This window comes from Stylophora pistillata, chromosome 2 (assembly GCF_964205215.1).
Source record: "Stylophora pistillata chromosome 2, jaStyPist1.2, whole genome shotgun sequence".
NCBI classification, from domain to species: domain Eukaryota; kingdom Metazoa; phylum Cnidaria; class Anthozoa; order Scleractinia; family Pocilloporidae; genus Stylophora; species Stylophora pistillata.
Genome location: NC_142520.1, coordinates 35,378,907 through 35,394,877, shown reverse-complemented (window position 1 = coordinate 35,394,877; position 15,971 = coordinate 35,378,907). Strand labels below are relative to the sequence as shown.

The window sequence follows — 15,971 nt, the reverse complement described above, 5'->3', positions numbered from 1 at the left end:
AAAGCATTTGATTCAGTATCTCATGCACATCTAATCAGTAAGCTGGATTAGTCTGGAATTAAGGGACCATTGTTGCACTGGTTCATAAGCTACCTTGGCAATAGGTTACAGCGAGTAGTAATTGATGGTAAAAGCTCAAACTGGTTACCTGTCACCTCAGGAGTCCCACAGGGTTCTCTACTTGGACCTGCTTTATTTGTGTTGTTTATTAATGATATGCCGAATGCGTTATCTCACTCAAGCACATTGGCTCTATTTGCTGATGACGCTAAGTGCTTCCGCACCATAAGATCTTATGCTGACTGTGCCTTGCTACAAGACGACATTGACAAGCTGGTTGACTGGAGTAACAACTGGAAGCTGGCATTCAATGTTGACAAATGCTCACTTTGCACAGTAACACGGAAACGCAGCCTCATAGTTTGCAACTACAAAATGGGAGAGAAGGTTCTTAGCAGGGTGAGATCTCAGCGCGATCTCGGGGTACTGATGTCAGATACAGCTAGCTTCAATGATCACATCCACGCCCAGGTAAACAGGGCGAGCAAAAAACAAGGCTGGGTTTTATTCGTCGCACTGTCAGCGGAAGCAAAATTTTATTACCAACTCTGAGATCCCTTTATGTGGCTCTCGTACGTTCTCACCTTGAGTACGCCTCTGAAATCTGGAGCCCAAAATCAACTACTATGATAAAAAGAATAGAAGGGGTGCAACGACGTGCGACTCGGCTTATGTTACCCGATTTTAGCTATAATGAACGCCTAAAACGTCTCAACCTGCTACCACTGGTTTACCGCAGAGAAGTCAAGGATCTTTCAACTTTTTATAAACTGAAGTGCGGGCATTTTAACTCTTCACTTAAGTCGTATTTTCAGTTTTGTTCAGATGAGAGATTAAGATCACATGCAAGTAATAAACTAAGAATTAAAAGATTCAGGACGGAACTTTTTAAGGGAACATTTTTTAATAGGATTCCGTATCTATGGAACAGTCTGCCTGATGCGTTGAGGACGGCCAGCTGTAGTGTTTCTTCTTTTAGGAGACTATGCACTATTTTTTATAACGATAGTCTTCCCCACTGCCTTGTTATGTAAACCAATTTGTTATTATTGTGTGTTCTTTTGTTTTTTTTCCATGTAATAGCAGTGAAATGGAATAAATTAAATTAAATTAAATTAACTTTAAGCAACGCAACAATCACAATTTAGCAGAGTTTGGATAGAAACGTTAACTCAATCGTCGGCAAGGATACGCTTAATTCTCGTAGGACAGCGTCTACACTGATCACAATTACATCTTGCTGAATTGTCTTTTACAGCAGCTACATTTATGTGCGAATAGAACGTGAATAGTATGCGCTTGGATAGCGACTAATTATTTCATAACAGAAAGTTCCATACTAATGTGGATTAACAAACATGAGTCATGCTCAAGGAGTGGCGATTACGTGTATTTGAGCAACTCGCTTCTTATTAAGGAATGACAAAAGAAATTTCAAGAAAAGAAATTTAAATCGGCTTTTTGGTGGCTCGAAGTCCTTAAATTAGCACGTTGGCATAATAGCGGCAACATTTTTCCACTCGTGCAGGCTCATAATTGTCAGTGGTGTTCATCTAAAAAGGTAGACGGGCTCACGTAGCGCTGCGGTTGCCCTGCTGAAATCAGTAAAAACAAAGGTAATCTTTCGGTAAAATGCCGAGGGAAAGTTGTGATCTTGACTTAGATTTACGGGCTTCTGACGGTTCAGAACGTGGCAAATCATTCTGGAATGTCTCACAAGTGGAAATGAAGTTTTTCGTGGAAAGACAGTGGATAAAAGCTGTCCGCAAAGCAAAGAGAAAACCAAATTATGGTATTTTAAATATGGATTCGCAATTAGAGGAAGTTGTGGGAAACAAGCTTGAGTTGGTCGGCCCTATGATCGATTCATATCTAGAGGAAATAGGGAAGGCGGTAAAATGCAAGCTATCGAGGTCTAAAGCAACTGGACTCGTGAATCCAGTTAATTTGTTTGTCCCTTGGTCAGTGTTTAGACACATCCTTGTTCTGGTTCGAGGATATTCGGGAGATGTGGACACAAAGGCCGATGGTTCAAAACATGTGCTGACGTTAACTAAAATGAATTCTGTTAGGAAGTTATTCTCGCCATGTCGTTTCTCAGGAGAAACTTTCTTTGCATAAAGGCACTTCAAAAAGGTTCCATCCAAAGCTGGTGGCAAGACTGAGTCTGTGTACAGTGGAAGGTCTACAATTGTTGTGACAGAGTCAACCCCATTTTGCCTGAACTATGCTATGAAGACTTAACGTGTCACAGTGACATTTTATATCCAAAGATACACAGCTGAACACTTTGTATTGGATTCAACCCTTCAAGCACTAATGAATGGCTGAACTGTAAGCTAAATTGCTTTATTTTATAGTCTACCAAGAACTATACCTCAAACTGTAAACATGACTTATTTATAAGCAGTGGCCTAGCATGAAATTGAAGCTGGTCCATTTCATTCAATGTTCCCATTCACAACAAAACTTCTACAAAAATAGCATAGATAATCCAGCAAATGATATTTATCACAGAAGACAGTATCTGACTTCATAATAGCATGAGCCTTTCATAATAATTTTCAGATATCACAAGTAGTCTAAATCCTTAATTTCTCAAGTTATCACAAGATTACTTATTTATTATGAGACTGAGGAAGTTACGAAAGTGCGTTCAGTAGTTTGCTCTGCAATGTAAATTAAAAATTGACAATAAATTGCTTTTTCTCAGTCAATCAAAATGAACTAATTTTCTCAGTCATGTAATAAGTAAGTTTACATGCATGTAGGTTACATATTTCCTGCTCACAAAAAAATATTTACAAAATAAAAGAATCTAGAAGATCATGAAAATTAGTAAAGAGGATGCTCTGGAACACACAGCTTTAATTACAGGGAAACATTCCTAAAACAAATGAATTGATATTCTCTTATAAAAAATGTTTACATTTATTTATTTAGCTTCGCCAACCGGCAGGGACACGGCAACAGCTTGCGCCGATTACTGCGGGCCCAATAAACTCACCCATCCCACCCCAGGGGAGGACATACATCACACAGTAATCTTGTGTGTGGGAAATTAATGTCTCCTACCCCAACCCTGCAGGAGACAGGACCTTCATTTATTCGTCCCTATCCGAGAAGACTAGAATAACTAACCATTTCTTGATGTTATAGAAAGGTAGCAAATTCTTCCCAATTATTTTAAGACCCTAAGTGTTGTTCCGGCCGGGGCTCGAACCCTCGACCTCCCGCACAACAGTCCAGCGCTCTATCCATTGATATAATATTCATATACCAGTATATGAATATTATAGTTAGCAACCTCCAGCAATTTTCATTTCCAGTCTCTTGATCAAAATGTCTTTTGTACCAACTGTACTGACATTCAGTTTCCTCAGTTCACTTTTAAGTTCTGCAACAGTCATGTTTTTAGGGTTCTTGTTGGTAATTGTCATTTGCTCATGCGCTGAAACATGTACTTCCAACATGCTTTTATCGGCAAAACGCTCACCACAGAGTGTGCAAGACTGGGGTTTAAGAATGTTAATTAAGTTTTCGGAGAGCTTTTGGCTTTGTGCAGACTTAACAATTTCATTACACTCAAGGCAAGTTTCACAGTAGTCTGATTCTTCATCTTTATTCCTCCCACAGTTACAAACTCTAACTGATTGACAATGAGGAGGCACACGAGATTGAAAGTGTGACTTGTAGGTGTTTGGCATCGGTTGATGTTCAGGGAGGTAAAAGCTTCGTACATAGTTGGTTTTCATTACTTGCCACCATTTACCGGAGGTGTCCTGACTCGTGGATCTGTTGCTTAATGTAAGGTCATTCTTAACACAAGAATGCTTCGCTTCCTTTGCTTGCTGGGAAATTATTCCATACCCAACCTTGAAAGTCTTAAAGAGCTTGAAGGCATGGTAGGGAATTGCATAGGCAACTGTCCAAACAGTGACATTAACATGACTTGGAAAAAACAGGCACATCAAATTGAAATAGAGCTTACAATGTTCATTAAGCTCTTGTAAATCTGCCGGTGTTGTTGAGACCTTGTTAAAAATAAAACATCCATGCCGGAGAAACAGCACTATTCTACCAAGTGCCAAACGTACAACACGCAGTGACAGTGACTCATCTTTGGAGTACAAACTATCAATTAAGCGGTATGCATATCTTGAAAGTGCAATGGATTGAGCTCCAATAAGCCTTGTTGGAATTTTGTTGTGCCTCTTTTTCTCATCTTCATAGTGCTCCTTGATAAAAGGCACCAGATAGGATAATCCAGAACCCAATGATGGCTGTTCATTGATTGTGTTACCTGTACCCTGTGCATCTGCAGGCCTTGTTGTGGGATTGCCTAGCACTCTAATAAAGACATCAAACATAACTCTTTTGACAGATTCCAAGTAAATGACTGATAAGATTTGCTGCCAAGCATTGATCTCACACTGGAGTGGTTCTGGTCTTTGCCTGTCAGCAAACTCTCCAATGCGAGGAGGGCCAAGTTGCCTGATACCATTTTCTGCCATGTATGCCAGCATCCGTTCATGTTTACTCTTTTGTGGAAGAGTGCCTTCAACAGTTGACATAAATTTGGCAACTTTCTTTGCATGCTCTGATCGATCAGCAATGCTGTAAGGTTTCCAAGTATCAGATGGCAAGTATCCAATCGAGCTTCCCATTGTACACAATGATCCCTTGTGTACATTTGCATATGGAGATGGGTAAGTTGAGGCTTGGTTGAGCTCATTATTGGCCCAACTCTGCCAGCACATATCGGCGCTTGGCTGGAACTCTACTGTGCACTGTTTACCACACACAGTGCTAATGTTTCCCTCCAGCAAAGCCATCTCATCTGTGTGCTGCTTCCAAAGATTTTCTAATGCCTCATGTTTCTCTCCTAGGCTTACACAGTGCAAGAGGTATTGGAAGTCAGAACTTCGCACTCTGTCACCCAGGTTCCACATTGTCAAACTCCCTATTTACATTGTCAATTGACTGCTTTCAAGGGCACCATCATCTGAGAACTGGAAGATGAAATGGTTTTCCATTTCATTGAACCAAACAAGCTTCTTCATCAGATGTGGTACTCGCAGGTGTAAATCAATAATCATGAACACAAGTCCAGTGACTGTTCTTGACACTGCAGGAACATTTGGGATTTGATTAGCTGCACCAATGTTTAACTGCTTAACAAAGTTGTCTACAGCAGCATTAGAAACGGGTTGTGGAACTCTCAAATCTACCCCCACACACTTGACATTTCTTGGAACCCATACCTCTGACTCCACATTAAAATATGAAGTCTGGGTTTTGCACACTAAGTTGAATTTCCTTCGGGAAAGAAAGTTCTGATATTTAGTTGCTATGGCTTGCTTTAAAGCTTCAGGAGATGCTTGGTGCTCTTTCATTGCCTTTTCAAACACTTCTCGGATATACTTTCCTCTTTTATAGCCAGTAATAAACTAACCAACCAGTTCTTTAGGAGCATTAGCAACAATATAGTCCCATGCTCCATAAAATGAACCTGAACTTCCACCATGGATAAACTTTAAGGCTTTTTCTGTCTCTTTCCGTCTGCGATGCCTTGTAGTTGGTTTAGTAGCCGCTGATGTACTATTTTGCTCCCGTTTTGACTTAGAAAATTGCTTAAAATCCAAACCAAGGGATGAAATCATGGATTTCAGCAGTTCATTCTGCTGGGTAACAGCAGACAACTCCTTCTTTGTTGATTCAGCCAGTGCTTTCATTTTTTCAAAACCAGCATGTAGACTACACAACTCGTTCTCTGTGAAAAAGTATACAGATGATTTTAGTTTAAAGGAAAGTATAAATATAGAGGCTCCACTTCATTTTCCCATGCTATTTTGATGATCCAAAATCCACCCATGCAATTTTTTTTTCTTATGTTCTCTCATTCCTACACGTACTAAGCTTATAAATTTATAATATACTTTTATAAACAATGCATTAGTAAGCTTTAGTGTGAGTTAAAAATAAAATATTGCACTGTCTCTTCATTATGTGAAATGATATGGTACTGAATATATCTATTTGTTAAAAAAGTTTTACCTTTCTCGTCTAACGCGGTGTTCATTAATTGTTTGCTCGTCTCGAGTGCTTGTTCTCGGTCATCGAGTAACAGTCTCTTCGCCTCGTGCGTTTCTTCAAATGTTTTTTCCTCTTCGAACAGTTTCCGTTTACGTGTGTTCAGTTGAAACACTGGAGATAATTCCCAAAACGGAATAACAGGCTTTTCTGAGTTGCATCTGCCTTTATGACCAGCTGCCTTCGAACATTTTCTACTTTTACAATCTTCTGTTGCACTTCTTGTAGCCGCCATCTTGCATTCTACGCTAAGTAATGTTGTGGTCATTCGGGCATTTCTCTACATTTTATTTTGCGTTTTTAGAAAGCTTCACTCGGTCAGTTGACTAAAAAAAAGATTTCTTTTGGGTTTTGGCTTTGGAAAAAGACAACGGAATGGTTAGCTAAGATGTTATGGGACCTTAAACCTTTTAATATCGTAAAATTTGAAGATTTTGTTTTACCGCGCTTTTAAATCGAAACCTCACAGGGGTAGCCTAAATGAAAATCAAAGATAGCTGTTAGCCCAACCGTTCCCTCCCTAACTAACGAAGATTTGCTCAATTCTGAGATCAGTGTAAATCGAAATATGTTGAAAAGGGGGTCACGAAATTATGTTATTTTCATATGATCTAAGCGAAATTTAATTACAAAACTGGATTTTATATAGTAATGGATAATTTTTTTAGCATTTAAAACGTTCAAGTCTTTCTTAACTAGTAAACTGGAATTTATATCCCCCGTATAATAGTGGCTTTTCTTGCGATCCATCGACGCTTGTTAAGGGGTCACGTGACACCAAGCATAGCAACGGAAAGAAATGCATTGACAACGGTCCAGCGTGTAGACGTTATCGGTGTCTCCGGAAACTGGGAACGAGTTTGGCTCTGATGACCTAGCTGGTGGTTCTGGCTCTTTGTTTACACATGTCTTGTCTGCTTCCGATTGAAAATCTCTCCATGCTTTGTTTACACATGGTTTTGAGTACTTCAGATTAAAAATCTCTCCGTCAAAGTTCTATTTGCTTCGATTTCCTGGGCTTAAACGCAAGTATGTCTAATTAGTGACGGTCAGATATCATCTTCGGCATCTATAATTTCAAGCGATGACCAGCTTAGCAGCGATTCATCGGAAGAAATGTAGGTACTTGGACAAGTCCAACCTTACGGGGACGAACTACCAGTTCACACGAGTGATGAAGAGGAGAACGCTTAAGAAGACCAGGATGGTCTTTCTCCAGCAGTATTAAGGTCTAGATTGGAAAGAGAAGTACCTTTGAACGAATAGTGAATTTTTTTCTTGTATTCGCTTGCTGAATCCTTTGTTGAGTTAGCTTGAGGCGATGAATTTCGATTCTTCGCACCTTTCTGGGATTACATTCTGATTAATCGCATTTTTTGTGTTGTAAGGTGAAAATGCGAAGAATGCACAGTCGAGAATCTTTCAGACGCCGTGGAATATAGATGATGCCGAAAGATCGCTCAGGCAAGGCAAAAACTAATGTTCGATGGAAGCATCGAACGAATTAGCATAAACATATTTCTCCATATGTCACCTGGAAAACTGTTAATACAAGGAGTTTCTAAAGTCATAAAAAATATATCGCCTATTTTCCAAATTCAAAACGGCAAAAGTTTCCTTCAAGCAATAACATGAATACAAAACAAAGCCACGTACTATGAAATTAGCACAGAGTAAATAAACTTCACTTACTCCTCGCCGCTTTCGGTTAGTCAAAGGAGACATATAGGGCACAACATCAGTCCTTGTTGGTACTGAACCTTTTATCAGGCGTTTTTTTAACTAAATAGCTTCTCCAGTTGCATCCATTAAAGAAATCGGCTTCTGTTCGAAACAACTATCGTCAAAGTGAGCGGAACATAGGCCTGACGACTTCTTCGGCACGAAATCTTTCCGATTTATCCGGACAAATCGCGTCCATTTCTGCCGCAAACTTTGCTCCTTGGGAAAGTACTGCATGGAAAATTCAGGTGTTCCGGTTTTGTTGGAGCAATTCACTTTATTTGGGCCACCAGCCACGCAATAATTCTTAGCTCCCTTTTTTGCTCCCTTGTCCGCCATGAAACTGTCGTCTTCAGAACCCCCAACTACGTCACTTCCTGTGTAAGATGAGGGATGGACCCATTTCAGATTGCGAAATCCAAACTTTGAGGCTCAAAAAATAATCCAAGAGAGTGCTTTTGGTCGGTCAAAATCGCTTAGCTGTGTTCATCAAGACATAAGCAAACAAACAGGGTAAAAAAATTTTTACTTCATAGGCACTTTAATAAACCAAATTCTTTAGGCTTGATGGGTAAGTACCGACAAAGTTAGACTAAGAGATGGAAATCCATGATATAGAGATATGCTTCTACATGCACTATTTAAACAAAAACAAAGTTGTTTAATTCTCATTTCTAGATGCTTAGGCACCCGAGATCTCTCTCCTTCTCTTGGCTAAATTCAACGCCGTAGAATGACTGTTTCATAATCCCTTGTAAAAGTTTAAAACAAAAATATAGGCTTCGAGCAGCATATCCCGGTGAACATCCTAAATTATCTTAGCTCTTTCCAAACCAGATGTGCATGCAATTAAAATCTCGGTGTACCAACGCCAGTGGTTCTCTTGTGCCGGTCAGATGATTAAAAATATTCCTCTTCAAACTCTATTTCCAGTCGAGTGGGACTGCTGCGTGGTATTCTTAGCTTTATCTTCGGCGTTGTAGGTGCAGCCGGGGTTCGGTTTCTTTTTTCGATTTGTTCTTTCTCAATGGCTGCTCTCCTCTTCATGCAGCACGAAATTAGCACTTGCTGAAACTCAGAAATTTTAATTGCATACATAGTTGGTTTGACGAAAGGATTAAAATGATTTTGAAAATTTACAATGAAATAAAACTTCCATGATATTGGTGTCTCAGCTATATAAATTAAAGCTTTCGTGATGATCAAGGGAAGCCAACATAGTAAAGCCAGCATGGATACAAAAGGTAGGGTATTCAAACCAGTCTTTTCAGGATTCCTGCGTGGACATTCTTGCTGTTCCGCTTTATTGAAGCCAACTAATGATTGGCGCCAGGCTCTTGACAGTAAAAAAATGTGGCGTATTCAAACATTCAGAAAGTAGCGTATTCAAACCAGTCTTTTCGGATAATATTTCAGGATTCCTGCGTGGGCATTCTTGCAGTTCCGCTTTATTGAAGCCAACTGATGACTGGCGCCAGACTCTTGACAATAAAAAGATGTGGCGGGTGTCGCTATTGATCTATTCAAAGCATTTGACTCGATTTGCCATAATTTACTACTAGCTAAACTGAAAGCTCACGGCGTTCATGATTCGGTTTTAAACTGATTCAGTCATATCTATCAGGCCGCTTTCAACGAGTCAAATGTAACAGGAAGGTGTCATACTGGCTGCCTCTTCGCTGAGGAGTGCGCAAGGGAGGATTCTCCGCCCGTTCTTTTTTTAATATTTTTGTGAATGATGTCAATTACTCAGCTGGATCTTCCTCCCTTCGTCTATATGCTGACGACACAACACAGTATAGAGCCCATGAGAACCCCTGCACACTTGAATTTACACTGAATCAGGATATAGAAAGATTAACCCTCTAGTTCAATGCGAATTACTTGCAAGTAAACGCTACTAAAACTCAGGGAATGACTCTGGGGAAATCTCAGTACCCATATAGTCTTTTTATTGGTGATAATTCCATCGAAATTGAACCAACTCTCAAGATTCTTGGTGTTACACTGGATCGGGAATTTGCCCTTCAAGCCCCACGTGGGAATCATGCTGAAAAAAGCATGTACTAAAAGAGCCGCACTACGGAGGATTAAGCGTTTAATTCCTTCAGACGTTATGATTTCCCTTTATAAAGCCTACGTGTTACCGCAATTAGAATATTGTTGCTCATTACTTCTGGGCATATCTCAAGCCTTGAAAAATAACATCGAACGTATCAATCGTATATGCGATCAAAGCATAACTGAATTTAGGTGATTCGACCACCTATGACTTTTCTTTAGCAATGGCTGATATGAACAAGCTTGAGTAAAGGCGTATCCTGCAATCGCTTATTCTATTTTTTAAATGGTTTAATCTAGATGGCCCAAATTATATTTCTCAATTTTTTACCCCTCGGCTAACTAAATACGATCTACGAAATAGTGGCTTAAATGTTGTGCAGCCCTCGTATAACAGCCTTGTCATGCACAAGTCCTATTTTTACCTGATTTCCCACATATGGAATCAACTATCAACTGTCACACCAAATCCTGGAGCACTTTTGCACAATTTCGTGCTCGGCTGAATAATGTCAATTTCACAGCTGCAAGGTGTCAATGTATGAACTATATTCAACTTTATCTGTTCATATTTTCATTCACTTTTGGGCTAGTTTATATTTACAAAATTCATATCTAATATATTATGTAATGAAACATATGAGTGAACTGCGGTTATGAGACGTATATAAGAACGATCCTTCGCAGTAAAGCACTATTTGAGCAATAGTGGAAATCAGACCTGAAAAAAATTTCAGGCCTGTACGGGATTCGAACCACTGACCTCTGCGATACTAGTGCAGCGCTCTACCAATTGAGCTAACAAGCCAACTGGGAGCAGGCCATCAAATTAATTCGGTATAAACCCGTCATCTACGGGTTTATATCGAATTAATTTGATGGCCTGCTCCCAGTTGGCTTGTTAGCTCAATTGGTAGAGCGCTGCACTAGTATCGCAGAGGTCAGTGGTTCGAATCCCGTACAGGCCTGAAATTTTTTTCAGGTCTGATTTCCACTATTGCTCAAATAGTGCTTTACTGCGAAGGATCGTTCTTATATACATATTATGTAATGATACCTACATAATATATATTTATATTTTTTCTTAAATTTAGATGTTCTTAAGTTTCTCCAATACTTATATATAGATAATTTTAGTATTTCTTAGCTTGTCGAGCGTTTTTAACATGAACCTCTGGCTCGGAAGATTGCGCAAGCACTTCCCACGTTTTCGACCTTAAATAAATCATTACATTACATTACAAGAGACAATTCAATCGCCAATTCAATTGACAATTAAGTCTGTAACTCCGATAAAATTATGTACAATCGCCCTACAAAATCCATATGCCGTTGCATACCACCGGTCGTTTTGTACTCAGCCGGTTCGTAACCAAAGTAAGGAGATCTCTACACAGTTGGTGTTGGTCAATTTTCAACCTGTTGGTCGATCCACACCAGTACAAACATTTCGTGACGATGAAAACTCTAGCTAATAGACGAATTATTTTGTGTGCGACAAGTTAGTTAAGACCTCAGCAAGCGAGAAGGGTACAAATAAAGGAGGAATTAAGAGTTGTTTGTGTGTTTGTATGCAGAAAATGGAGCTACGTATTGGTGGGAACATGGTTACGAGAAAAATAAGAATAGATTGGCTGAATGAAAAGCAGGATTAAGAGTACTTATTTCAAAGGTTAATTTTTGTTCCAATTACGGTCCTTAAATAACGAAATGACCGAGAGTCTGAAATTTTTTTAAGACTTTAAGAAACTGAGTGACAACTGTCAAACGACGTGACAACTGTCAATGTTTTTTTTTTTTGTTAACACACCCAGAGCAGCAATTATGTATGGTAAGGTTATCAAAAGTTTCTTGCCTGGCCTAAATTTCTTCACAAGCTAACGAGGCCCTTTTCACAATGAGAGACAATGTTCATTAAATAATGAACAAACAGTGTAATAACACTTACGGATAATTTATTCTAAACACACGCTACTTGAATCTTAAAAGCTATTTTTTTGGAACGGAGGGGCTTCTAGCGTTATCATTTTTCAAATGTTAAACAGAATGTGACTATCGCTTTGCGGGAAAAAATTCGGGCCTTTCCCAAATATGTTTCAAATGTGAAACCTTACTAAACAACTGGCGGGGGTAAGTGTTTTAATCTGAATTGTTTTAAAGTCCATTCAAGTGGCTTTTAATATGTCAAGATCGGCCGTTATGCGACTCCATTTTGAATTTCGGAGGTACTGAATTTCGAGCAGAAAGTCTAGTTTTGGTTCCAAAAAGTGCGGTCACACTCTTATTCGTCCAATAGAGAACTTAGCAAATAAGTTACACTAGATTTACATATATAGTACACGTTCTTAGTCAACGAACCAATACATTGCCACTGTGAAGGGAAGCGTCTTACTCATTCGCTCTTCGTTTTAAATTTCTCTCTTTAGGTTTGGGAGCTTTCCCTGCTAATTCTGGATTTGGCGTAATCTCCTGTGCTCGAGTTGTTGATCATGATTTGAAAAAAAAAAAAATAAATAAAAACTCATTAAACTCTAAAAAAAATTCTCGAACGTGATTGATCCTCACTAGCCCGATATAAGCACAGATAGGAAAGTCTACGCTTCATTCTTAAAGTCGGACAGTGTTCAATGATTGGAAAGTTAGAGGGTCGAAAAACTTGAGGCCACTGCGAAGGGAAAGGAAAAAGAACGCTAAATGATGAAAACGTTGCGACTCAACATTCCTCGTAATTTGATTTAATTTCTTTTATTTGAATTCCGAGTGCACTAGTACTGTGAAAAGATATACTAGACCACTAGAAGGCTCCTATGTAGCAATTGAGATCGGAAATTATCGTATTTTTTGACAATACACTATCTTAATGACTCTTGCTTTTAATGCACTTCACTGCTCTTTATCCAAGCCAATGGTTCTCTTGTCTCAACCAATTAAAAACGAGTTTCTATAAAGTCTACTTGTTCAAACTCTGAATGCAGCCGAGTGGGATCAGTGCTATATATTCTTAGCTCTGTCTCCGACGTTCCAAGTACAGCCGTTTGGTATATTCTGTCGATTTGTCCCGTCTCCATGGCTCTTCTCTTCTTTGTACAACACAAACGTAGCGCTAGTTGAAACTCAGGAATTCTCAGTGCATACACAACTGGATTGAAAAAAGAGTTTGAATAATTTAAAATGTTCACCACAAAATAAACCTTTAATGGTGACAATTCCTTAATTATAAAGTTTAAAAAGTTCATGATAAGTAAGGGAAGCCAACTTATCAAAGCTAACATGGATACAAAAAAAAGAGTCTTTGTTAAGCGTTTTCTGCGGGAGGTTCTGTTTTGTTGTTGTGAAGGAACACTTCTCTCCTGAAAATTTCTCCATATTCCAATGTTAAAGACACACAAAATAATTGCTAGACACAACACAACGGTGACTCCCACGTATAAAGCAGTTTCAAATGAACTAAAAACGGTTAACAAATTTAGTACTACAGACAGCAAGATAGCAAGTGTCCAAAGTATGAAAATGGCGATGCGGTATGTTCTGGTTGACAGTGATCGATGTTTAAACGGCCAGTATACGGCGTAAAATCTCTCACAGGATAGAAATACTGTAGATAGATAAGAGCCGAACACAAAAAAGGAATCGGTGAATTTGAAGGCAAGATTAAAGCCGTAATATGCTGTCCAAAGCTCATAGAATTCACCAACATAGTAAATATAAATGGGTACGGAGAAGATTCCCAACATCAAATCGGCGAATGCCATGTTCATAACTAAGAAAAAACTTTTCCTGCGAAGTTTTTTGGTAACTGCAAAGATGACAAGGGTGAGCAAGTTTCCTGAAATAATTAGGACAGACGATAACATAAAGGCGCTGCATAATGCTATCCCTTCTGCCTTGGAAGAAAAACGTTTTTGGAATTCGGACGCATTTTTCAGGCTTTCGTTCACTGCCGACGTGTCAGTCATGATTAGTGTTATCGGAAAAGATCGGAATCAGTGTTTCAAAGAAGAAGAGCACAACTTTTGGCAATGACAAGAAATAACAACAGATAAAGAGCTATGTGTATGTCATGGTAATTTTACTGAAGGTGTTCATATAGTTAGATTAGACAATACATTTTAAATTAATACCGGGCGACTTAAAAGCGTTCTTGTCACAATAAATGTCCTTTCATTAAAAAACGTGTCAGCTGTTCATGTACACATTCATTATTCACCAGCCGGGAAGTCCGTATTGTGAAAAAGTGCGCCCGAGGTGTCGGATACCGGTACTCAAGACAAAAGGCACAGTTTTTCCCAATACAGACTCGTTTAGGCTGGTAAATAACAATTTTATTGTTTTTCTAACACTCAACAATATGCTTGCCAAAAGAACCCGAATAGTTTAGAGATAAAATTACGAGTCTAATTACGGGAAGATCCTCCATTGACTAGACAATTTTTAAGCAAGTAGATGACAAAGAAAATAGATGAAAGGCTTCACAGAAACACATTTATTTACACACCGGTAAAGGTAACTAAAAGGCTTTCAGTCAAACTTTAAAAAACAATTGTTAATAAGTATTTGTTGCGATCAGACACATGTTAATAGAGAGGAAAAACGCATTTTCGCTTGTAAATGAGCAAAAGTTCTGACATGGCAAACACACACGAGTTAATTGAAATTACCATAGGGCGCGACAATGTACTCTTAAAAGAAACTCTGAGATCTTACCGAAAGAATTGTTTGTTTCCAACGACGATTAATTTTAGAGGATTTACCTCTGTTCAGTTTTAAACGTCACGGAAAGTCAAATTGTAAGTGAATGCAGCTGTGCGTCAGTGGAGTTAACGTTGTGAGATGCTGCTTGTTTGTTTTCTGCGATGGCGGATGTACATCTTGTCTTTCTTGCACCAAAAACTGAAGTCAAATGAGACCCTTTTTGTTAACTAGACAAGAGGGGATTGATGCGTTTTTCAGTCATCGAATACCTTCGGTTCAGTTTCTGTTTTAAGATTTACGGTAGAAATGTTCAAATGCAAGAGACTTTCAAAGAATAAGCGAAAGTGTTTTTAAAGAAGATCTCAACGTTTTGCTATCGCTTATCCGCTGGATAGCCATTTATCAGTCGGATAAATTAGCGTTATCCGCCCTTAATACAACTGGCTCCTGAAGTTTAGAATCGTCAGGGTATTTATGAAAAGACAAATCGAATTCTTGGAAACATTGTGGTGGTTACAGACGCAGCGAAAGTGGACTATTCTCTACACTTTACAGTTACTTTGCTATAGCCGCGACTGTTAGTTACTCATTCCAGACCACAAGACCAATCTTTGACGCCTGAAGCTAATAAAACGTCTATTATTTCTTTGCGAATGGTTTCAAGTGGTAATTTGTTTTTCGTTAAAAGAAGTTGCAACTGAATTCTATTGACGGTTGCACTTCCCGCAGTGATACTTCACAGTCATGGGTCGGTTTAAAAGAAAAATGGAGAGTTTGACTAATGGTCGTGGGTCGTGGGTCGTGGGTCGTGGGTACAAGTCGTAGGTAGTGGGTGTGGGTGCGGGTAAAAGTCGTGGGTGTGATCAATACTTAACAATCACAATAATCTTTTAAAATATTAGTTATAATATTACATAAATATTATACAACCCTTGTCATTGTATCAGCTCGGTTTAGTGAGCCTAATATTTCATTGATTTCATCCAACAGAATTAATTCATTTCACCTAAAAAGAAAAGTGAAACCAGCAAAGGCCTTATTTGCAGGATGATGTAATCTCTTAAAATGAGGGTCATTCCAAAGAGTTTGAGGAGTTTTGTTCAGGTCAAACGCTTGATCAACACACAAAGAAATAATCTTACACTGAAAAGAGAGAAGTGTTAAACTTAAAAGAACAACGTTTTCAGAACATGAAAGAAGCTTCGAGGATGAGAAACATGTCTATTGGCCGTGTTCTTGAATTGAAATTAATTTGTGCTCTCAGTGCCGGTTAAAAATAAATGAAGTTTCAGAAGTAAAAGTATATCCCTCTGCTGGTTAGGGAAAATAAAGCTTGTGTTGAT

General features: G+C 38.8%; 2 protein-coding genes and 2 pseudogenes across 3 annotated transcripts; 2 read left to right on the top strand and 2 right to left on the bottom strand.

Annotated features, from left to right (window-relative positions):
* Window positions 1-216: 216 nt before the first annotated feature.
* Window positions 217-612, top strand: LOC148739266 (uncharacterized). Its single transcript, XM_088749449.1, has one exon. It carries the CDS (start codon window positions 217-219, stop codon window positions 610-612), a length of 396 nt encoding a protein of 131 aa, XP_088605575.1.
* A 1,654-nt stretch (window positions 613-2,266) lies between these two features.
* LOC148739265 (uncharacterized) lies at window positions 2,267-6,388 on the bottom strand (annotated as a pseudogene). The gene is made up of 2 exons (XR_015996810.1): window positions 6,118-6,388; window positions 2,267-5,833 (listed from the first exon to the last, which is right to left on the bottom strand). The product of XR_015996810.1 is annotated as an uncharacterized LOC148739265 (transcript).
* Window positions 6,389-6,541: 153 nt separating this feature from the next.
* Window positions 6,542-7,788, top strand: LOC148739264 (uncharacterized; annotated as a pseudogene).
* A 3,255-nt stretch (window positions 7,789-11,043) lies between these two features.
* Window positions 11,044-14,089, bottom strand: LOC148739263 (adenosine receptor A3-like). Its single transcript, XM_088750334.1, has one exon. It carries the CDS (start codon window positions 13,890-13,892, stop codon window positions 12,864-12,866), a length of 1,029 nt encoding a protein of 342 aa, XP_088606460.1. The 5' UTR covers window positions 13,893-14,089; the 3' UTR covers window positions 11,044-12,863.
* Between the last annotated feature and the right edge of the window lie 1,882 nt (window positions 14,090-15,971).